Source organism: Microcaecilia unicolor, chromosome 10 (genome assembly GCF_901765095.1).
Source record: "Microcaecilia unicolor chromosome 10, aMicUni1.1, whole genome shotgun sequence".
NCBI classification, from domain to species: Eukaryota; Metazoa; Chordata; class Amphibia; order Gymnophiona; family Siphonopidae; genus Microcaecilia; species Microcaecilia unicolor.
This window is the reverse complement of record NC_044040.1, coordinates 89061924-89086160: the sequence shown is the minus strand read 5'-3', so window position 1 is coordinate 89086160 and position 24237 is coordinate 89061924. Positions and strand designations below refer to the sequence as shown.

Here is a 24237-nt window from a genome sequence, read left to right as displayed (position 1 = left end):
AACATACACTCTCCGAGGAAAACCTTACTAGTGCCCGTTTCATTTGTGTCAGAAACGGGCCTTTTTTACTAGTGAAGATATATTCATTGGTACAAAGATAATCAGATATGATTTAAAAAAAAACAGGGAAAGAGAGAGGGGGTGGGATTTGATATACTGCGTTTCTGTGGTTACAATCAAAGCAGTTTACATATTATATACTGGTACTTATTTTGTACCTGGGGCACTTGTGGGTTAAGTGACTTGCCCAGTCACAAGAAGCTGCAGTGGGAATCAAACTATGGTTTGGGATTTTGCACTCAACTTCCATTTAAAGATAATGGAACAGCTTATCTGGTTCTCTTTAGCTGATTATCAACCCCAGAGGGAATTGGGCAAAGGACAAGAGTACAAAAAAGGAACCAGTCATGACCTAAATAAAATAAATATTAAAAAATGACATCATTACCATGCTGCAGCTCATTGTGTTATAGATTTTTCTCTGCACATGATTTCTTCTCCTCATTGTGCTGCAGTTTTAGATCACTTTCTTCATTGCTTTCCTATTGTTTTTATTCTCTCCCCTTTTCTAGACCCAACAGTATTAACAAAGATGCCTGGCCATCATTACAGAGTTCAAGCAAATCCACCAACGGCTTAACGATGGAACACAGGAAAACGCCTCCTGTATTAGACAATGGCCCAGACCCTGAACACATGACTCAAGATGGTCCAGACTCAGATTTTGGGTAATGAGCTGCCTTTATTCCTTTAGGAGGTAGTTCACACTCTTGCTTTCTCTTTGTGTTCCTCCTCTGTTTTTTTGATTCTTGATGTTCTTTTTTTTTTCTCTTTTATTGCTCTTTTACACTTGCACAATTTCATTGCACTTATATTCTTTCTTACTACTACTTGCAGTACATGTATACTCCAGTTTCTATTACAGTATTTGCTTATTCTCCTTTTTCTTTGTTTTTGGTCTCATATCTTTTGTTTACTTTTCATTTTTACCTTAATTTATTCTTTGGTTTCTTTACTTAACTATTAAGTTACTTTTCTCAACTTTTTCTATACTGAAAACATAGAACTCCCCAGGCTTATCTAATATGCCCATTTCCCCTTCTTACTGCAGCCCTGTAAACCTTGGGTGATATCTTATTTTGCCCTTTTTTTCTCACCTCTAAAGATTTTCTGTGTCCCAAACGTTTTGGAATTCAAATCGCATTTTACCATCTACTACCCTTTCATATAAAGAAACACTCATCATGGTGCTGTTGAATCATCTTTCCAGTTGTAACGCTTTTCTCTTTGTTCTAGAACTTCTCTCCCACAAAAAAACTGCTTGCCTCTTATTTATATTAATTTTGAGTATCAACATTTCTTTTGTAGCCCTCCATTTTGTCTCAGAAATGTAATTGTATTAGATGATGTCGGAAGTCTCAGCAGGCCTGGAAGTTAGCTCCTCCAGTGGTGTATTGCACTCAAGTTTATTTCCACCAGTGTTGACAGCAAACATACTGGCACCTTGGTCTGGTGTCCATCTTGCCTGTCCCTTCTAACAGCTGTACTCAGGGGCGTATCTGTGTGGGGCCACAGGGGCCTGGGCCCCCGCAGATTTTGCCCTGGCCCCCCTACCGCCGTCAACCCTCCCCCGCTGCCGTTGTTTACCTTTGCTGGCGGGGATCCCCCCCCCCCCAGCCAGCCGAGGTCCGTTTGCCGCCTTTAAAGATATTTCTTCAGCTGGCGGGGGACCCCAACCCCCGCCAGCTGACCCGACGTCTTTAAAGTTCTTCTTCGGCCTCCGTGGCCGTGCTGTAGTTGATAGCTGTTCAATCCAGTTCGGAGTCTGACGTTGTACATGCAGGACAACGTGCTGGGACGTCAGACTCCGAACTGGATTGAACAGCTATCAACTACAGCACGGCCACGGAGGCCGAAGAAGAACTTTAAAGACGTCGGGTCAGCTGGCGGGGGTTGGGGTCCCCCGCCAGCTGAAGAAATATCTTTAAAGGCGGCAAGCGGACCTCGGCTGGCGGGGGGTGGGGTCCCCCGCCAGCAAAGGTAAGCAACGGCAGCGGGGGAGGGTTGGCGGCGGGGGTGGGAGGGTGGAGAGTCGTTGGTGGGGGGATCTGGCAATGGCAGAGGGGTTCTGGCAATGGCGGCGGGGGGGGGGGTCATTGGGGGGGGGGGCTAAAATGTGCCCCCTCCCTCTGGCTCTGGCCGCCCCTGGCTGTACTACTTTCTCTTTATGGAATTAGTGTTTAATTCTTACTCATAGGAAGTAACCTGTTTAAATTGGCTGCATGTGCTTAAGTGAATTCTCAGCAGCATAAAACTATTCTCATAAATTCATAACATACATAAATTTAATATGGCTTCATAAAAGAGGTATTTGGGTGGTGTGTTATATACATGTTTTCATGAGTTAATTTTTAAATAGTATACACAACTAGCATGATTATAATGTTTCTAACTCAAGCTACTGTTATAAAATAGGAAAAGTTATACATGTACATTTGCTCCCTCATTCTACCTACATGGTACCTAAATATACACACTCTGCGCATAAATTTATAGGATATTAGCACTTACATGGGTAAGTACTAGCTGAACACACACAGGCCAATGCTCAGAACTCCCGCAATAAGCCAACAACGTAGAAACCTAGCTTGCCAATGCTCAAAGGAAATGATATTCAAATTACATGTGTGCTGTAAAACCAAAAGCAAGGGGGAAATACGCTTGGCACATGCACAGAGTTTTGCGGTAAGCTCAGTTCCTGTGCGGGTATGCCTTGCAAACCCGAAAGTGAAGCACATGTGTTTTTTGCGCCTTTAAATATAATTTTTTTAAAACTTGAAATGCTTATATTTAAATGCAGGAAAGATGCATCAATGTGTGCTTTCACTTTGGGTTTGCTCTGACTCGCACATAATTGTCTGACTACTAGCACTTAGGGTCTTCTATGGGCTTCTTTCTGCTTCCAAATTATGTAAAAAAAAAAATAGCAGATTTTAAAGAATCATGAGAAATTCTCTCTTCAAACACCCTAGCGCCTGCTCCGAGCTGGCATTTTTTTCAGCGATAAGGCAACTTTGTTTTGTTCGCTGTTCTCTGAGCATTGGGACTTCATTAGCATGCTATTTATGCTAATCTTTGGTGCACTTGTCTCCCCTGCTAGGGCCTTTAATTATTCTGCGCTCAGTAATGAGGGTGCTAGTTCGGCGCTAATTGCCTCTAATGCCCACGTTTGGGTTCTGGGCATTGGTCCATCAGTGCTATTCTATAAATGACTTTCTTAATCCTAAATGTAAGGGGAGCATGGGCAGGACCAATGTTTGTGCATGTAACTTACAGAATATTTTAAGTTACACGCTAAATCGCCATGTTTAGGCATGCCCACTTAGGCTTGCTATTGACATAGTATAAATGGGTGCATCTGTATGTAGGCACATTTGATGCTGATTTACACTAGTATTCTATAACAGAATTTTAGATCCCAGATTCCGTTATAGAATTAGCAATCAGCTTGCAGCATCTAGGATCCTAAATTGTGTCGCCCAGTTATAGAATTGCCCCCTTAACCACCTAACTCAGTTATTTGAGGGACTGTGTCTCAAAATTAGGTTATTTTGTGCCTGCTTAGAGGTATGTGTTAAACTTGTAGGCATTCTTTAAAGTAATATAGGAATGTATTATGTACCTGGCCAGTCTGTATTATTTTTCAGCTGTGCATGTACAGGGCGCACAGAAACTTTACATTGCCAGAAAATTATACAGATCACTAGTCCTGCAAAATGCGGAGGTGAATCTAATGTTGGGGTGGGGAGCAACAGTGCATGTGTCCTTCATCCTTAATTCAGCTGATAAAGCAAGGATTGAGTTGCCAGTTTTCATTTTTAGAAGTTTACATGATCTTGGTCCTGAATACCTTATGCATTTTATGTCCTTTATTTCCCTTTGAGGTGTCTTCATTCTATTTGAGTTATGACTTATATTGATTAACATAAGAACTTGTCACATAATGACTAGACATAATACCATATCTTTGCATCAGATTCACTGTTCTGAACCAATGGGTGTTATCCTTTCTTACCAGCAGGTGGAGGTAGAGAAAACCAAATATTGCCAGTGACATCACCAGCATAAACAGAGGTGCTCCCTGGAACAGTCCAGTATTTTTCTCTACTTTCAGTAGGTGGTAGGTTATGCTGACGGTGCTCCTGTCCCTGGCCTAGTTCCCCGCTCTGCTGGCTGCGGCCATATAGCGTGGTCGAGCCTAATAACAACTCCCAGATCACAGTCTTAGGACCGAACCTGGTTGAGCTCTGAACTTGGCTCCGCAGCTCCCAGTTCCACTTATTACCACTGTGTGAGACTTTGGCTCAGTCCTGTGGGGCCTTGCCTGAGGTATGCAGGTCCCTTTTCCCCCCACCCCTCTTGCATGTTCACTGTTTTGATATATTGTCCACAGACTCCCCCTGCAGATCCCAGGCTTTCCAAAAGTGCTCACTTTGGCAGCACATATACCAACAAAAAAAAATTTAATTCAGTTGGCCTGGCTATCTTCATGCAGGGGCTAATGCTATTGTAAAGTACTAAGTAGGGAATTTCTCTCTAGATACACCCAGAGAGCAGGGACAGCAGAGTTGCTGGTACCCTGGACCCCAAGGTAGGCTGGGACTCTCAGGCAGACCAGCGCATGTCTGCCTGGGGATCATTTCAATCTGATTGCCTTTCTCTCCGTGACCATTTTATATGTGCTGTTCCACCCCCACCCCCCCAGCTAAAATGGATACTTTGCTCTCGTACACTGTTCCTGCCAGGACAAATTGGCAATTAGAACTCTGTCTTATCTCGTAATTCACCCAGACAGAGAGAGAGAGAGAAATTTCCTGGTCATTCCTGTCCACTCCATGTCCCTCGGCAGGAGGGTTCTGGTGGGGCCCTTAGGGGCGCTGGTGGTTTTTGGCTCCAGAATATGACCCAGTTGGTTAAGCAGACGCTGCATCGGTCCCTTTTTGGGACCTAATCATAGCCCTAACCCTAATCCTCTTGGTGGGGTGGGGGTGGGGGAGTCACAGCACTATGGAATGGATCTGATTGTTCCGTGAGGTCTGGATTCCAAAGAATTTTCCACTCCATAAAGCCTTCAACTGCTTGATGAGTGTGGAATAGGAGTTCTCAGATGGTCCCCTCTTGATCACCTGGGCTCTTGGTCATTTTTATGCCTTTCCTCAGGAGGTTGAGATGTGTTGGGTCTTCCCGAGGATGGACTCTCTGGTTACGTCGATTACGCCGTTGACAGCTGTACCTGTCCAAAGTGGTTTGGGTAGCTCCACGCTGCGTTGGTTCCAGCAGTTTCCTGCGTCCCTAGAGTTTTTTTGCCTGTAGTCTTGGATGGCCTTTTCGGGCAGATGTTCTGTTTGATATGGTTAGTCTGGCTTCCCGCTCAGTGGCAGCATCAGGGGTCTTTGTTGGTTGTGGCTTTTCTACTGGGTGTGGGTTCAACATCTACAAAGTTTTTGATTCAGCTGCCCTTCGGGATTGCTTGCTCTTTGGTGATGAAATGGAGAAGTTGATGAAGGATTCAGGGGGAGGAGTAGCTCTCCATCTCCCTGAGATGCCCAAAAGTCACAGTTATCCTTGGCCTTAAGAGGGGGTGGGGGTGAGTAGGTGGGCCATTTCAGGTCTGCTATACGCCCTTTGGCCAAAGTGGGGAGCAGAGTAGGTCCTTAATGTAAGGGTCCTTTCAAGGCCCCAAGTGAACTGGGTCCTCAGGCAGGACTACGGCCACTTGGCCTGCCCAATGAGAGTGCCCCTTGTTTGTGGTGCAGGCTCTCTCTGTCTTCTGAAATGAGTGGATCTGCATCAAATCAGGGGGTTCTGGAGTTGGTTGAAGAGGGGTACTCCATGGAGTTTGCCCATCCGGTTCCAGACACCTTCATGACCTCACCCTGCGGCTCGGCTCAAGTACAAGGCTTCTGTTACCCTTCAGCAGCTGTGCGATATAGGAGCGGTGGAACCAGTTCCTGCAGCAGAGCGTGGTCTGGCCAGGTACTCCATCTATTTTATCGTCCAGAAGTGGGTGGGTCCTCCTCCCCACCCCCCCATTCTGGACCTCAAGAGGTTGGTTGCTTGTCTATGATTCTAGTGCTTCCAGATGGAAACGCTTCTCTCATTCATTGCCTCGGCGTGTCCAGGGGAGTTCTTAACTTCCCTGGACATCCTCCAAGAGATATCTGCGCTTCTGTGTGTTGGGGTGGCACTTTCAGTTTCGAGCCTTGCCCTTTGGCTGGGCTAAGGTACTTTGCACGTTTTCTAAGGTAATAAGGGTGGTGGCTACATACTTCTGGCGTCGTATTTTCTTCATCACCATCTGGTTGACTGGCTGTTTTGGGTTGATGCAGCTTCAGAGGCCAGATTGGCTTCCTCACAGGTCATTTCTCTCCTGGAGATCTTGCACTGGGTAGTGAACCAGCCCAAGAGTCATCTGACCCTGTCTCAGTCCCTGGAGTATCTTAGGGTCCATTTCGACACAGCCAGAGGAATGTGTTTTTCTTCCGGAGGGGCAGGCAGACATGCTCCAGGCAGTGTTGCACTGGTTGTGCGATCTCCCAGATCCTGCATTTTGGGATTACTTACAGCTCTTGAGGTACTGCCATGGAAGATGGATCACATGTGTTCGCTACAGCAAGCCCTGTTGTCCTGGTGGGTGCTGCCCTCTCAAGACTTCCATCGTTCCCTCCTGCTCAACTCCAGGGCAAGGATCAGTCTGGTCTGATGGGACACTTCTGTGAAACTTTTGAGAGGGATCCCTCTGGATCCTTCTCAGCTGGTCACCACAGATGTGAGACTCCTTGTTTGGGGAGCTCGCTGTCTTGGGTGTGTGGCACAGGGCATTGGTCAAGCCAGGAGGTGTCCTGCCTGGTCCATGAACCACCTGGAGACCAGGGCGGTCTGCCTGGCTCTGCAGGAATTTCAGCAACTCTTGGAAGGGAAAGCGGTCAGAGTGCTGTTGGCCAACATACATCAACTAGCAGGGTGAAACCAAGAGTCTGGCGATGGGTTTGGAGGCAGAGAGTCTCTGTCAGTGGGCAGAGATGCATCTGCAGGCTCTCTTAGCAGTCCATATTGCAGGCAAAGACAATGTGCAGGTGGACTTTCTCAGTCGCTCTCTCCTGGATCCAGGGGAATAAGAGCTGGGGCTTTAGGCCTTCCAGTTCCTTGTGGACAGTTGGAGGCCTCCTCAGTTCGGCTTGGTGTCCAGAGCCAATGTGAACGCAATGCGCTTTTCAGTCGTTGGAGGGGCCCAGCTTCTCACAGGATAGATGCCCTGGTACAGTCTTGGCTGGTAGTGGACCCCCCCCCCCCTCCAAGTCTTCCTCCATGGCCTCATTGGTCACTTGCTACACAGGGTTGTGCATCATCCTCATTTGGTCTTGCTGGTGATGTCAGGTTGGCCTTGCAGACCTTGGTATGGAGATCTCCGCTGTCTGTTGGTGGAGGATCAGCTTCTGCTACCCGGGGGTCAGGTTCTTCTCCAGCAGGGACCGGTTTGAGATAGAGGACCCGGACCACTTTTGGCTTACGGTATGACTGAGAGGCGGCGATTAGAGAAGTGCGGATGTTCCCCCACAGTGCTTTCTACCCTGCTTCACTCCAGGGAAGTTCTCTACTTCCCTTGCTTATATCAAGGTCTGGCATGTGTTTCAGTCGTGGTGCAGGGTGCGGTTCCTATCTCCCTGGAGGACTTACGTTCCCAATGTTTTGGGTTTTCTGTAAAGGCCTAGAACAGGGACTGGTCTTGAGCTCCCTGAGGGTCCAGATTGCTGCATTACCCAGCTTTCTGAAGAAGGAGAAGGGTATCTCTTTGGTTTTGCTTAGAGAGGTACCTTTGTCCTTTCTTTCTTGGGACCTCATTCTGGTTGTCCAAGGCTCTGTTTTAGCCCTTGTGCTAACTCTCAAGGCTCTCATCACCTCTTTTAGGGGGTTTCTGAATTGCAGGTCCTTTTGCATCAGGATACCTGTCTCTCTGTGCATCACTTTGCACTTCACCTCACTCATTATTCCTGTTTCTGGATCATAAATAGGTGAAAAAGCAGTGATCCCAGCACAGATACCCATAGAACCCCACTATTTACCCTTCTCCATTGAGAATATTAACCATTTAACCCCTGTTCTCTGTTTTCTGACTTTTAACCAGTTTGTAATTTACAGTAGGCACTTCCTCGTATCCCATTACTTTTTAATTGCCTCAGAAGTTGTTCAAATGTCTTCTAAAAATTCAGAAATACAATATTAACTGGCTCATCTTTATCCATGTATTTATTTACTTCACCCCTTCAAGAAAATGTAGCAGATCGGTGAGATAAGATTTCCTTTGATTAAACCTGTGGGGGCTTTTCATATATAGGTTCAGTAATTTTGTTATTTGTAATAGTTTCTACCATTTTGCCCGGCACTGATAACAATCACAAAAATATATTTATATACCATCTGTACATTTATTTTATTTTATTTATTTGTTACATTTGTATCCCACATTTCCCCTCCTATTTGCAGGCTCAATGTGGCTTACATAGTACCGTAAAGGCGTTTGCCAATTCTGGTATGAACAAATACAGTAATGTGGTAGAATAAGGTTCGTGTGTACAGACACATTAGGGAATCGTAGAGAGGAAGAGTTATTATATGTCCATTATATGACCTTCATAAGGAGAGTATTACGGCTCCCTATAGATGAAATACTTCAACACCTGTACATATCCATTTGGTCAACTCCTAATTCAGTTAGACCAACTAAACTACTATTACTACTACTACTATTTAGCATTTCTATAGCGCTACAAGGCGTACGCAGCGCTGCACAAACATAGAAGAAAGACAGTCCCTGCTCAAAGAGCTTACAATCTAATAGACAAAAAATAAAGTAAGCAAATCCAATCAATTAATGTGTACAGGAAGGAGGAGAGGAGGGTAGGTGGAGGCGAGTGGTTACAAGTGGTTACGAGTCAAAAGCAATGTTAAAGAGGTGGGCTTTCAGTCTAGATTTAAAGGTGGCCAAGGATGGGGCAAGATGTAGGGACTCAGGAAGTTTATTCCAGGCGTAGGGTGCAGTGAGACAGAAGGCGCGAAGTCTGGAGTTGGCAGTAGTGGAGAAGGGAACAGATAAGAAGGATTTATCCATGGAGCGGAGTGCACGGGAAGGGGTGTAGTGAAGGACGAGTGTGGAGAGATACTGGGGAGCAGCAGAGTGAGTACATTTATAGGTTAGTAGAAGAAGTTTGAACAGGATGCGAAAACGGATAGGGAGCCAGTGAAGCGACTTGAGGAGTAAAGCGACTCTGGCGGAAGACGAGACGGGCAGCAGAGTTTTGAACCGATTGGAGAGGGGAGAGGTGACTAAGTGGGAGGCCAGCAAGAAGCAGATTGCAGTAGTCTAAACGAGAGGTGACAAGGGTGTGGATGAGGGTTTTGGTAGAGTGCTCGGAAAGAAAGGGGCGGATTTTATGGATGTTGTAAAGAAAGAAACGAAATTCAGATAATAAATATTGAGTGTAGGAAGTTTTAGGACATGGCAAGCAACAATTGTCTTGTGTTTCTTTGATAGTCAAATCTGCAATGAGGAAGAACAAAACATCTAAAGACCGTATTCCTTATTCTCCAAACAAGGACCTTAAATCTATAGACTTAATGGGTAAAAGAATGTACCAAAATTCCATGCTCGCTGCTCACATTGCAGTGCATAATTATCATTATGTACAATATTTACATACTATTATGGATAACTTGAATCAGTTAGTGGAAGGATTATCAGAAGCTAGCAAACCTTCTTTCCAGTTGATTTTAGCACATTTTGAAGACTCTTCTAAGCAGATGATTCGTGCTGCAAATGACAGCTATGATATGGCTATTAGAGGCTCCGCGATAGCAATATCTAACAGCTGACTCATGGCTCAGAGCTTCAGCATTGAAGGAAGATATTTTTGAGAGAGTAGCAGATGTACATAAGTACATAAGTAATGCCATACTGGGAAAAGACCAAGGGTCCATCGAGCCCAGCATCTTGTCCACGACAGGGGCCAATCCAGGCCAAGGGCACCTGGCAAGCTTCCCAAACGTACAAACATTCTATACATGTTATTTCTGGGATTTTGGAATTTTCCAAGTCCGTTTAGTAGCGGTTTATGGACTTGTCCTTTAGGAAACCGTCCAACCCCTTTTTAAACTCTGCTAAGCTAACCGCCTTCACCACATTTTCCGGCAATGAATTCCAGAGTTTAATTACACGTTGGGTGAAAAAAAAATTTCTCCGATTTGTTTTAAATTTACTGCACTGTAGTTTCTCCGAAGACAAGCAGGCTGATATTCTCACAAGTGGGTGACGTCACGTCGGCCCCGGAGGATTTTAAAGCAAAATCTAAAAATCTCTTTTACGGCGTGCCGTCGCGCGAGCGATCGCACTGCGCATATGCGCACACATCTTCCCGCTCGCTGTGCGGACACGCCCTTCAGTTCTTCTTTTTCCGCGTCTGAGGAGACACAGAGTTCGTTAGTGCTTCGTGTTTTCTTCAGGTCCTCGGAGTTAAATCTCTTTTTTATTTTACCCTTTTGGGTGTTCTTTATTTTTTCATTCTCATGGCAGGCTCATTGTGGCTTACATATACAGGTACTTTTTGTACCTGAGGCAAGGAAAGGTTAAGTGATTGCCAGAGTCACAAGGGGCTGTGCCTGAAATGAGAATCAAAACTTATAAGTTTTTCTTTATAAGTTTCTTTTTTTCTTTTTTCTTATTAAATAAGAGTGTGCTGGTAAATTGTTATCTGTGGGCTCTCTCTCGCCAGCAAAGTAAAACAAGCCCACATTTTAGGATCCATTTGTTAAAGTCCCAAAATTCTTTAAAACTTAACAAATGGCTCTCGAGAGCTGTGAGAGCCTTTTCCAGCACACCACTCTCTTTAAGCCTTGTACCCGCTGCAATCGGATGCATCGAGTGAGTCTCCACCCGCCTCGGCGCCTCCTGCTTTGCAGGTCATTCGGGCGCATCGGCGGATGTGTCTTGGGCTGGATCATCTCCCTGAGAAGTGCAAGTAGTGTCTCAAAGACGAGACGTATGCTACTTGCCAGGGATGCCCAAAGGAGATCAATTTTTGAGTCCGATAGAGACCGATGCACGCTGGGTACAGTGATGCATCAAGTGGGTCTCCACCTGCCTCGGCGCCTCCTGCTTTGCAGGTCATTCGGGCGCATCGACGGATGTGTCTTGGGCCGGATCATCTTCCTGAGAAGTGCAAGTAGTGTCTCAAAGACGAGACGTATGCTACTTGCCAGGGATGCCCAAAGGAGATCAATTTTTGAGTCCGATAGAGACCGATGCACGCTGGGTACAGTGATGCATCGAGTGGGTCTCCACCTGCCTCGGCGCCTCCTGCTTGGCAGGTCATTCGGGCGCATCAGTGGACGTCGGTACCATCGGTGCCCAGAGCTTTGCTCCCTCTATTATGGAGGTATCCGGGCATCAGACATCGGTCGGTGCCGAGAGCGTTGCTCCCTCTGTTATGGAGGTATCCTGGCATCGGATGTCGGTACCAGATGTCATGGGTACCATCGGTACCAGGTATCATCGGTACCATGGGTACCATCGGTACCAGGTATCATCGGTGCTATGGGTACCATCGGTACCAGGTATCATGGGTACCATCGGTACCAGGTATCATGGGTACCATCGGTACCGGGTATCATGGGTACCATCGGTACCATGGGTACCATTGGTATCAGGTATCATGGATACCATCGGTACATGGGTACCATCGGTATCAGGTATCATGGATACCATCGGTACATGGGTACCATCGATACCAGATATCATGACTATCATCGGTACCAGGTACCATCAGTATCATGGGCACCGTCGGTACCGGGTATCATGGGTACCGTCGGTACCATGTGTACCGTCGGTGCCATCGGTACCGGGTATCATGGGTACCATCGGTACCAGATGTCATGACTATCATCGGTACCAGGTACCATCAGTACCATGGGTACCATTGGTACCGGGGGGTCATCGGTACCATGTGTACCATCGGTACCGTCGGTGCCATGGGTACTATCGGTACCATCGGTCCCATCTCTGTTATGGACACGCAAGTCATCTGGCAGTCTGGTTTCGATTCCCCTGCATTTCCAGATTCTGCCCTCGGCTTCGGTACCATGGGTACCATCGGATGCCATTGGTGCTAGCGCCTCCTGCGGCATCTAGCTTTTCACCTGGGATTAGATCTCCTTCACCGATGCTGCCTCCGGTATTGGTGTTCGCAGCCTACTGGGTCGATTCTCCTTCACTGGAGTCATCTGGAGAGTCAACTTCTCGACCCGTCGTAGAAGTTACCGCGCCTCCATATCGGATGGGTTTGGATCTGAGCTGCTCTGTTTGAGTAGTTAGCTCAATTCAATGATGGCTCATCTGATGAACATGAAGGTCATGGGGTTTTCTCTGCTGAGAATTCTCTAGATCTTCTATCTGTCTCGACACATTACAGTGGAGATTGTGAATCAGCCCAAGGCCCCAGATGCTCGAGGTCCTGGACTATCCATCTTCACCTAAGTCTTCTGCCAGTGGATTCTGCTCTCAGAACAGATAGGAGTTCTAAGAACTTGCTTCGGTGCCCCCGGGGCCAGAGCATACATCCTTAGCCTCTTTTGGGAGAATGGCGTACCAGGCTGGCATGATCGCATCCAAAATCAAGTCCTGCCAGATCTTTACGAGCATTCCCACCGGAGTAGGCTAAACCTTTTCACCAGGTGGTCAGGTAGCACACGGTGTGTCGCAGGTTCCTGTCCAGGGGCATTTTCGACACTTGTAATGTAACATCTAGATTTCTGCTCTAGGTATAGTGATGCGCAGACTCTCATGACTGTGTGCCTCTCACCTGGAGGAGGGGACTCAGCAGAAAATTGTAGATATTCTGTGCATACACTTCCTCATCTCGGAAGTTCTTTAAAGAGAAGAGTAGTTTTCCTTGTGCCTTAAGGGATCGTACGTATACTCCTACTTCTCGACAGCCGGTTCAGGCTATGCCTCAGCACGCTCGTTCTAGTCAACGGCGTGCACCTAATCAAGCCCCTGCAGCTATTCCGCAGAAACCAGGGAGGGGTTTTTGACTGGCTCCAATTCAGCATAGCCACTATAAAAAAAAAATAAAAAAAAACCGTACCGGCCAATCTGCCTGTCGGGGGGAAGTTTAAATTTTCTCCACCAAAGGTGACTTCTTTTAACCTCCAACCGGTGGATTTTTCAAATAGTCCGGTTAGGATACATTCTCAATCTGGAATCAAACCCTCCACATTGCTCATTGGGAGCTTAATCCTTTAGCTTCCATCACAAGTGGCTACTTGCAAAGGAACTCTCTGCCTTTCTCAGCGCCGATGCAGTCGAGCCCGTTCCACCAGGGCAAGAAGGGTTGAGATTCTATTCCAGGTGCTTCCTTGTGGGTTGCGTCCCATCATAGACATAAGGGGCCTAAACAGATATTTGGTTCAGGATGCTTTCCCTGGGCATCCTTCTTCCCATACTTCAGGAACACGATTGGTTATGCTCTCTGGACTTACAGGATACTTATACCCACTTTGCGTCCAGAGTATGTTTTTCCTAGTGCCTGGCTGTTGTTGCAGTGTATCTTCATGGACTGGGAGTGCATGTGTTCCCTTAACACGATGATTGCCCGTCTCAACAGATTACAGCACAGTAAATATTGAGACTTCTAGGCACATGGCTTCCACAGTTCACGTAACTCCCATGGCACTTTTACACATGACATCCGCTCAGTGCATCCTAGCTTCCCAGTGGTATCAAGTTCAGGGTATCTAGAGGATGTGACCCAACTGTTCACCAGTTTTCGGAATGCCCTTCAGAGGTGGTCAATTCTCTCCATTTTGATTCTGAGGCGTCCCGTCCAACTTCCTCAGTCACAAAAGCTGCTGACGAAGGTTGCATCCCTCCTGGCTATCCAACCAAATTATTTTAATTCAACCAAACAATCGGGTTGTGATGTACTCGATAACAAAGGAGTACTGGATCTTGCCCTCTGAGTCAGGATGCCATGCAGATGTAGCGGTGGGCCTGCCAACGTGGCATGTTTTCTCCAAGCCACTTATCTAGTTGGCGTAAACAGTAGTCTGGCCGACAGGCTGAGCAGGATAATGCTACAGTCATGGTTGTTGAGCATGGCTGTAGCTCAAAAGATCTTCCGGAAGTGAGATACCCCCTCAGTGGATCTTTTTGCTACTTAGTCCAATCACAAAGTCCCTCAGTTCTGTTCCAGGCTGCAGGTTCACGGCAGGCTAGCATCGGATGCCTTTCTCCTTCATTGGGGGACAGGCTTTCTGTATGCGTATCCTCCCATACATCTGGCGGAAAAGACTTTGCTGATTCTCAAGCAAGATTGTGGAGCCATGATTCTGATTGCTCCCTTCTAGCTGCGTCAGATATGATTCCCTCTTCTTCTGGAGTTGGAATGTTTTCCAGCTCTCATTACGCAGAACGAGGGGGCACTTCTACATCCCAACCTCCAATCTCTGGCTCACACGGTCTGGATGTTGAGAGTGTGGGTTTCGTTGAGTCTTCCAGAGAGTGTCTCCCGACTCTTGCTTGCTTCCAGAAAAGATTCCACAAAGAGGTGTTATTCTTTTTCATGGAAGAGGTTTGCCGTCTGGTGTGACAGCAAGGCCCTAGATCCTGCCTCTTGTCTTATACAGACTTTGCTTGAGTTCTTTCTACACCTGTCTGAGTCTGGTCTCAAGACCAACTCTGTCTGTGTTCATCTTCGTGCAATAAGAGCTTATCATCAACGTGTAGAAGGTTAGCTTTTAGCTGTCCACTTCATGAGAGGTTTACTTCTCCCCCAATCGTGAGAGAATTCCTTGTACGTGTCTAGGGGGGGTTATTTCTGTTGGGCTTAGCACCCCCAATAATTTTGAAAGTTGGCTCTTATGCTTCGGTCAAAGCCCCTATCACTCCTTATCCAGTATCTTGGGGTCTCAATGTCGTTTTCATCCAGCTGCTGCAAGCTCAATTCGGGCCACTGGATTCCTGCCATCTGAAGTATTGGACCTGGAAGGTCGTTTTCCTTGGTGGCTGTTCCTTCAACTCGTAAGGTCGGTGAGCTTCAGACTCTAGTAGCTCAAGCGCCTTACCTTACTTCTCATCTTAACAGAGTAGCTCTCCGCATGCAGACAAAGTTCTTACTGGCGCTGGTATCAGAGTACCAACTGATCCAGTCAATTGTCTTGCCAACATTCTTTCTCCCTCATCTAACAAGCCCTGGGGAAAGCAAGCTGCGCACTTTTTACGTGGAGCGGACGAGCTCCCTCAGACAGTCCGCCCAGTTGTTTATTTCTTTTAATGCCAGTTGCTGTCGGAAACCGCACCAATTCGTCTTGGCTAGCAGATTGCATCTCCTTCGTTTTTGTCCAAGCTGGACTGACTCTAGAGGGCCATGTCACGGCTCACAAAATTAGAGCCATGGCTGAGTCGGTGGCTCATCTAAGATCAGTCACTATTGAAGAGATCTGCAAGGCTGCGGTGTGGTCATCAGTCCACACATTCACATTTCACTACTGCCTTCAGCAAGATAGCCGACGCGACAGTCGGTTTGGGCAGTCGGGGCTGCAGAACTTATTTGGGGTTTAGAATCCAACTCCAACCCTCCTAGGCCCATTTTTGTTCTGTTCCAGACTACACTCATTTAGATGTTTCTTCTTTTCAGGTCAATTTTTATTCTGGCCTCGCCGTTGCAAAACTCAATTGACCACTGTTTGTTGTGTTGTGTAAGCCTGGAAGCTAGGGATACCCCACTTGTGAGAATATCATCCTGCTTGTCTTCGGAGAAAGAATAGTTACTTACCTGTAACAGGTGTTCTCCGAAGACAGCAGGCTGCATATTCTCACAAACCCTCCCACCTCCCCTTTTGGAGTTGTCTCCTTCATCTTTTGGATTTAACTGAGGGGCGTGTCCGCACAGCGAGCGGGAAGATGTGTGCGCACATGCGCAGTGCGATCGCTCACGCGACGGAACGCCGTAAAAGAGATTTCTAGATTTTGCTTTAAAATCCTCCGGGGCCGACGTGACGTCACCCACTTGTGAGAATATGCAGCCTGCTGTCTTCGGAGAACACCTGTTACAGGTAAGTAACTACTCTTTAATCGCATGCCCCCTAGTCCTAGTATTTTTGGAAAGCGTGAACAGACGCTTCACATCCACCTGTTCCACTCCACTCATTATTTTATATATCTCTATCATGTCTCCCCTCAGCCGTCTCTTCTCCAAGCTGAATAGCCCTAGCCTCCTTAGTCTTTCTTCATAGGGAAGTCGTCCCATCCCCGCTATCATTTTAGTCGCCCTTCGCTGCACCTTTTCCAATTCTACTATATCTTTCTTGAGATGCGGCGACCAGAATTGAACACAATACTCAAGGTGCGGTCGCACCATGGAGCGATACAACGGCATTATAACATCCTCACACCTGTTTTCCATACCTTTCCTAATAATACCCAACATTCTATTCGCTTTCCTAGCCGCAGCAGCACACTGAGCAGAAGGTTTCAGTGTGTTATCGACGACGACACCCAGATCCCTTTCTTGGTCCGTAACTCCTATCGTGGAACCTTGCATGACTTAGCTATAATTCGGGTTCTTTTTTCCCACATGCATCACCTTGCACTTGCTCACATTAAACATTATCTGCCATTTAGCCGCCCAGTCTCCCAGTCTCGTAGGGTCCTCTTGTAATTTTTCACAATCCTGTTGCGAGTTAACGACTTTGAATAACTTTGTGTCATCAGCAAATTTAATTACCTCGCTAGTTACTCCCATCTCTAAATCATATATAAATATATTAAAAAGCTGCGGTCCTAGCACGGACCCCTGAGGAACCCCACTAACTACCCTTCTCCATTGTGAATACTGCCCATTTAACCTCACTCTCTGTTTCCTATCCTTCAACCAGTTTTTAATCCACAATAGGACATTTCCTCCTATCCCATGACCCTCCAATTTCCTCTGTAGCCTTTCATGAGGTACCTTGTCAAACGCCTTTTGAAAATCCAGATACACAATATCAACCGACTCCCCTTTGTCCACATGTTTGTTTACTCCTTCAAAGAATTGAAGTAAATTGGTCAGGCAAGATTTCCCCACACAAAAGCCGTGCTGACTCGGTCTCAGTAATCCATGTCCTCGGATGTGCTCTGTAATTTTGTTTTTAATAATAGCCTCTACCGGACTTCCGGTGATGCGGTGAGCGGGTCGGCAGCAGCTTAACTCGGCTCTGAGGTCCCTCGCTGTTGAGCGCTAACATTTATGAGGAATTAAGCTAAAACAACCGCCTACCACGATAGCGAACAGTGCACACACTGCATGGACAAGTTCCTCCACAAATCGCCGACGGAAATGGCACAGAAATCTTCAAAAAGAGAAAAAACTAAAGCGGGGGAAGCGAGTCCAAAATGGCGGACGCGATCGCGGTCGCGGCACCAACTTCTATATTTACAGACGCTCAGCTGGAACAAATAACAGCGGCAGTAATAAAAGCCATGGATCCGCGCTGGAACTCGCTATCAGAAAAATTGGAGTCCTTCCAGGCAAGATTGGACGGCTTGGGGAAAAGAACTGGAGATTTAGAAACAAGAGTTTCAACTGTTGAGGACGAAACTCAATCACAGACCCCAGATTTAGCTTTGTTAAAAAAAACAAGTAGCAGAGCAAGCCCAGAAATTGGAAGACCTGGAAAATAGATCCAGAAGAAACAATATAAGAATAGTGGGCATACCGGAGAAGGTTCCAGAGAAGAACTTGGAAACGTGGCTGGAGGCATGGCTGGCAAAGGAGCTAGCAGTAACAGATTCTGGAAACCCCCTAGTGGTGGAACGGGCGCACCGCGTGGGCCGTAAAGATGACTCTAAAAATCGCCCTAGGGTGATTGTGGCGAAGATACTCAACTTTAAACACAAAGTGGAAATAATGAACGGATTTCGCCTCAGGAGAACAGAACTCGAGTATGAAGGGCACAAGATATTGATTTTCCAAGACTACTCTGTCTGTTCAGGAACAGCGGAGAGGATTTCATCCGTTATGCTCCTGGTTAATTACCAATCATCTGAAATTTGCCTTGATGTACCCAGCCCGCCTTAAGATTTTGTTCCAGGACAAGTGGCATCATTTTCATACTGTGGCTGCAGCTAAATCTTTCCTCACAGACAATGGGCATGCAGTGGAAGGCTGAGTAGATACATGTTAGATAATGTGCACTGTTATGTGAAATTTTGTGGTTATATTACAGAGTGGTGGTTGTCACTTAGGATGTTACAGGGAGCGCTGGGAGCGAGGGCCTCTTGCCTCTAACGGGAGAGAACATTCTGTGTTTGTTTACAGAATGACTGGGGTGCAAGATTGGGTATTGGGGAGAAGGGATGGGGGGGGAGGAAGGGAGGGGGGATGGGAGTTGGATAAGGGGGGTAGGGTTGAGTATGGGGAAGGGAATAAGGAGGTTAGTGAGGAATGTCATGTGCTCTACAGAATGAGAGAAGGCCACTGCTGCATAGGATGTGGAGAAGAGCCATCAGTATTAGAATGATTATTTATACAACTCACTGGGGGGAGGCTGGGTCCCCTGGGGAGAAGATCAAAGATGGAAATGGCTACTGGGGTACGTTAATAACAATGTATGGCACATATTAAGAAAACACGTTTTATCTCGTGGAATGTGGGGGGGATTACGTCGCCAGTAAAGCGGGCAAAAATATTAGCGGCATTGCGGCGACATGAGGCAGATATAGCTTGTTTGCAAGAAACTCGTCTCTCAGAGGTAGAACACATGAAGTTAAAGAGGTCTTGGGTGGGAGAAGTATTCTCAGCCGCGGCAGATGGGAGGAGGCGAGGGGTAGCGGTCCTCCTTAAAAGGAGCGTGGCTGCTAAGGCAGAACTAGTATCAAAGGACGAACAGGGAAGATACGTTTTAATAAAATTGTGGCTACAGGGGAAGGAAATGGCGTTGCTGGTTGTCTATGGCCCCAATATATATGAACCTACCTTTTACCAAACATTAATACGTCGGTGCGCTAAACTGCAGTGCCCGCTGATAGTATTGGGTGATTTCAATTTAGTGGTGGATCCAAAGCAAGACTGTTCAACTCCTAAAGGGGATACACAGGGAGGAAGCAAGGCAAAGGCGCTGAAGGTGTTTATGAATACCTTGGGGGTGTTGGATACATGGAGAGTAATGCACCCGGGCGAGAAAGAATTCACCCATTTGTCACGAGCGCATGGGACTCTATCCAGAATAGATTATATTATGGTAAGCAGAGAGATATTCCCAATGGTCTTACCAGCAGAAATAGGCCCTGAGGAGATATCAGACCACAGCATGGTGTGGGTGGACATGGAGGCGCCTAGTTACTTTCAAACTAACCGGGGATGGAGATTCCCAGGGTATCTTTATGGGAGCAAAGATTTTGCGCAATTTATTGTAACAAAATGGGAAGATTATGCCAAATTCAATAGCCAGCATTCAGATAATCCCAGCTTATATTGGATGGCAGCGAAAGCGGTCCTCAGAGGAGATGTGATAGCATACGTGACGGCACGGAATAAAAAGATAGCTAGGGCTATAGTACAACTGGAAAAACAGGCACAGAGGGCAAAACGACAATACGCGGCTAACCCAAATAAAAAGACATGGGAACATTATAAGACAATACAAGTAGGCCTCAACTCATACCTGCATGAGAAGACCACTAGAGCGATGATTTATCAAAAATACAGACTGCATAGGCATGGGAACAGAGCAGGCCCCTTACTAGCAAAATTAGTAATGAACTGGAAACCTCACCGGGTGGTCACAGCTGTGAGAGACAGTTAGGGGGCGCTACGGACCAAAAATGAGGACATCAGACAAATATTTGTGCAATATTACTCTAAGCTATATCAGAAACAACAAACGATTAGAGAACAGTCTCTAGATACCTATTTGGGGAGGCTGGGTGTTCCGCGCTTACAAGACCAAGAAATTAGACAGCTGAATGAACCCATCCAGGGCCAGGAACTCCAAAAAGTGGTTAGAGGGCTGGCGCTATCCTCTGCACCAGGCCCTGATGGATTCTCGGGGGAGTTTTACAAGCTATTGCCCGAGGCTTCCCTGGGCGTCCTTGGGGCATATTATGATACTGTAGTGGAGGCTCGGAGGTTTCCGCAGTATGCAAACTCAGCGCTTATAACTCTGTTACCGAAACCGGGTAAGCCCGAAGACCAAGCTGAGGGCTATCGGCCAATATCACTACTTAATGTGGATAATAAAATATTGGCAAAGATTTTGGCTGATAGACTAGCAAAAATTCTGCCGAGGCTAATCGGGGAAGACCAGACAGGGTTTGTGCGCAATAGACAAGCAGGTGGGAATGTCCGCAAGCTGCTCTTGGGAATGGCCCGTAGCAAACATGAGGAAGTACCAGCACTCCTTCTGAGCCTTGATGCGGAAAAAGCATTCGATAAAGTGGACTGGGAATTCATGTTTGATACGATGCGATATATGGGCTTTCATGGCTGGTTTTATGAGGCTATCACTGCATTATACACAGAGCCCTCAGCTGCGATCCTTCTTAATGGAGTAAAAAGTGAGAATTTTCAGATATGCGGGGGGACACGTCAGGGATGTCCCTTATCGCCCTTATTATTCATCATAACGCTGGAACCCCTGCTCAGAGCCATAAAATTGGAAAGGGCAATACAAGGGGCTAAGATAGGAGCCAATGAGATTAAGGTGTTGGCGTTTGCTGATGACCTGCTGGTCTTGACCACTAACCCTAATGAAGCACTTCCGATATTATTAAATATAATTGAGAGGTATAGCCAACTCTCGGGGTTCACCCTTAACCTTGCAAAGTCAACAGCCATGATGGTGCATGGGGAAGGGACTCCCAGCTCTAGGCAACTTAAGGTGAACTGGGTGGATAGCGAAATTAGGTATCTGGGGGTCCGTATACCAAAAGAGTTAACCCAATTGTACCACCTAAATGTTTCTGGATTGATGAGGGACACATGCACAAGATTGCAATTGTGGCATGACTACCCACTTTCTTTGTTGGGTCGTATTGCTATAATTAATATGATGATAGTGCCTAGGTGGCTATATGTTTTTCAGGTACTTCCGCTATTCCTGACAACTTCAGCGGAAAAGAAATGGACGAGAGTCATCCAACGTTTCCTCTGGCGGGGGAAACGGGCACGAATACCGTTGTGGATACTTCACACCCCAGTGGAATATGGGGGCCTGGGGCTTTTGAACATCAGACACTTAACAATAGCGAGTGGCATGCGCCATATAAATGACTGGCTCAGAGGAACGAGCTACTTTTCGGCCACAGCAATAGAAACAGCAGCGCTACAACATGTACATCCGGGATACATGCTGCATGCTTCAAAAGCGATAATAAGTAAGGAGTTTGTGGACACAGGAATCTTCACATCAGCACGAGCGGTCTGGAGATGGGTTTGCAGACTACACCGCTTTTCAGCAAAGACGACACCGTACTTGCCCATATGTGGGAACTTGGACTTTCCACCAGGGCAGCTACATGGCGCTTACCGGAGATGGAAAACGCAGGGACTGACCTTTTTGGCACAGGTGTTGACAGCGAAAGGAAAGATTCAGCCCTTTGGGGAATTACAAAAAAGATATCAACTACTACCATTGGACATTTTTTACTATTTTCAATTGAAACATTACATCACCGGTTTACCCTGGGACGATTTGACTGAGGATGTCCAGGAGGAGTTGGCGGAGGCATATACCATTAGATCCCAGCAGAAGGTTCCATTGAAATTCCATCATAGACACCTTAAAGATGCAAATACAGAACTTGACACTGGAAAGCTGGCAGAGGCATGGAGTGCGGAGCTGGGAGTAACTATAAAAGCTGCAACAGTAAAGGAACACATCTTGGGACTGAGGCACATAACCCAATCCTCAAAACACTGGGAGATGCAGTACAAGGTAGCGCTCAGAGCATATATACCGCCAAGGCGGGCCTTTCACATGGGCTTATCCCCAGATGGGGCATGCCCAAAATGCGGGGCTGTAGGAGCCACTCTTGGACATATGTTTTGGGTCTGCCCGCAAATACGTACCTTTTGGGACAGACTTTTGAAATGGATCTCACATGCTTGGAAGACTGGCTGGCAACCCAACCCGGAGATGCTGTTTGGAAAACTGCAAATACTTAAACCAATCCCACAAGGCATGCGTGAATTCTCGCTTCGAGCTATAATTGTGGCCAAGTTAAACATTTTAAAATCATGGCTGTCCATAAAAGCTCCCTTGCTTCAGTCTTGGAGAGGGGAGATGATACAACTTATGAGATTTGAAAGGTTGGAAGCAAAATGACTACCCCCCGCCAGAGAGAAAAGATTCTTTCGCAGATGGGGCCCCTTTTTGGACACATTGACTCTTAGAGCGCGAGGCCAGTTAATGAACATGTGAAAAGCAAAGCACGGACTTGATTAACAGGTTAAGAGACTGAATTACCTCCAAGGGGGGGGGGGGGGGGGGGGGGAGGGAAAGGGTGGGTAGTAAAGTTTGATTGTATATGTTTTCTGAAAAATTAATAAAAATCATTTAAACATAATAGCCTCTACCATTTTCCCCGGCACCGACGTCAGACTCACCGGTCTATAATTTCCCGGATCTCCCCTGGAGCCTTTTTTAAAAATGGGCGTTACATTGGCCACCCTCCAATCTTCCGGTACCACGCTCGATTTTAAGGATAAGTTGCATATCACTAGCAGTAGCTCCGCAAGCTCATTTTTCAGTTCTATCAGTACTCTAGGATGAATACCATCCGGTCCAGGAGATTTGCTACTCTTCAGTTTGCCGAACTGCCCCATTACGTCCTCCAGGTTTACTGTGAAGTCAGTAAGTTTCTCTGACTCGTCCGCTTGAAATACCATTTCCGACACCGGTATCCCACCCAAATCTTCCTTGGTGAAGACCGAAGCAAAGAATTCATTCAGTCTCTCCGCTACGTCTTTGTCTTCCTTGATCGCCCCTTTTACCCCTCGGTCATCCAGTGGCCCAACCGATTCTTTTGCCGGCTTCCTGCTTTTAATATACCGAAAAAATTTTTTACTATGTTTTTTTGCCTCTAATGCTATCATTTTTTCGTAATCCCTCTTGGCCTTCTTTATCTGCGCCTTGCATTTGCTTTGACACTCCTTATGCTGCTTCTTGTTATTTTCAGACGGTTCCTTCTTCCATTTTCTGAAGGCATTTCTTTTAGCCCTAATAGCTTCCTTCACCTCACTTTTCAACCAGGCCGGCTGTCTTTTGGAATTCCGTCTTTCTTTTCTAATTCGCGGAATATGTATGGCCTGGGCCTCCAGGATGGTATTTTTGAACAGCGTCCACGCCTGTTGTACAGTTTTTACTCTCTGTTGCCCCCCTAAGTTTTTTTTTTACCGTTCTTCTCATTTTATCATATTCTCCTTTTTTAAAGTTAAACGCTAACGTATTTGACTTTGTGTACAGTTACTTCAAGGTCGATATCAAAACTGATCATATTATGGTCACTGTTATCAAGCTGCCCCAGTACCATAACATCCCTCACCAGATCATGCGCTCCACTAAGGACCAAGTCTAGAATTTTTCCTTCTCTCGTCGGCTCCTGCACCAGTTGCTCCATAAAGCTGTCCTTGATTTCATCAAGGAATTGTATCTCTGTAGCGTGTCCCGATGTTACATTTACCCAGTCTATATTTGGATAATTGAAGTCACCCATTATTATCACATTGCCCATTTTGTTCGCGTCTCTGATTTCTTTTATCATTTCTGTGTCTACCTGTTCATCCTGGCGAGGCGGACGGTAGTACACTCCTATCACCGTTTTTTCCCTTTTATACATGGAATTTCAACCCACAATGATTCAAAGGTGTGATTTGTGTCCTGCTGAATTTGTAATCTATCTGAGTCAAGGCTCTCGTTAATATACAATGCTACCCCTCCACCAGTCCGGTCCACCCTATCACTACGATAATCTTTGTACCCCGGTATGATAGTGTCCCACTGGTTATCCTCCTTCCACCAGGTCTCAGTAATGCCCCATGTTGTACAGGGAACATGGAGCTCAATATTGGTTTACAATAAAATATCTAAATTACTTAAAATAATAATCGCATAAAAATAAAAAATTAAAAGAACATAAAACATTAT

At 46.3% G+C, this 24237-nt stretch overlaps 1 protein-coding gene across 6 annotated transcripts in view; it reads left to right on the top strand.

Moving 5' to 3' along the window:
• CNOT4 (CCR4-NOT transcription complex subunit 4) overlaps positions 1 to 24237 on the top strand; it is an 898013-nt gene that overhangs the window by 514068 nt on the left and 359708 nt on the right. For 4 of the 6 annotated variants that reach the window (XM_030215604.1, XM_030215600.1, XM_030215601.1 and 1 more), the window contains one exon: positions 573 to 728. The exons of the other annotated variants lie outside the window; for them this stretch is intronic. In XM_030215604.1, the coding sequence (XP_030071464.1) occupies positions 573 to 728 (156 nt within the window). The remainder of the gene's footprint in view (positions 1 to 572; positions 729 to 24237) is intronic. 6 annotated transcript variants of the gene reach the window in all.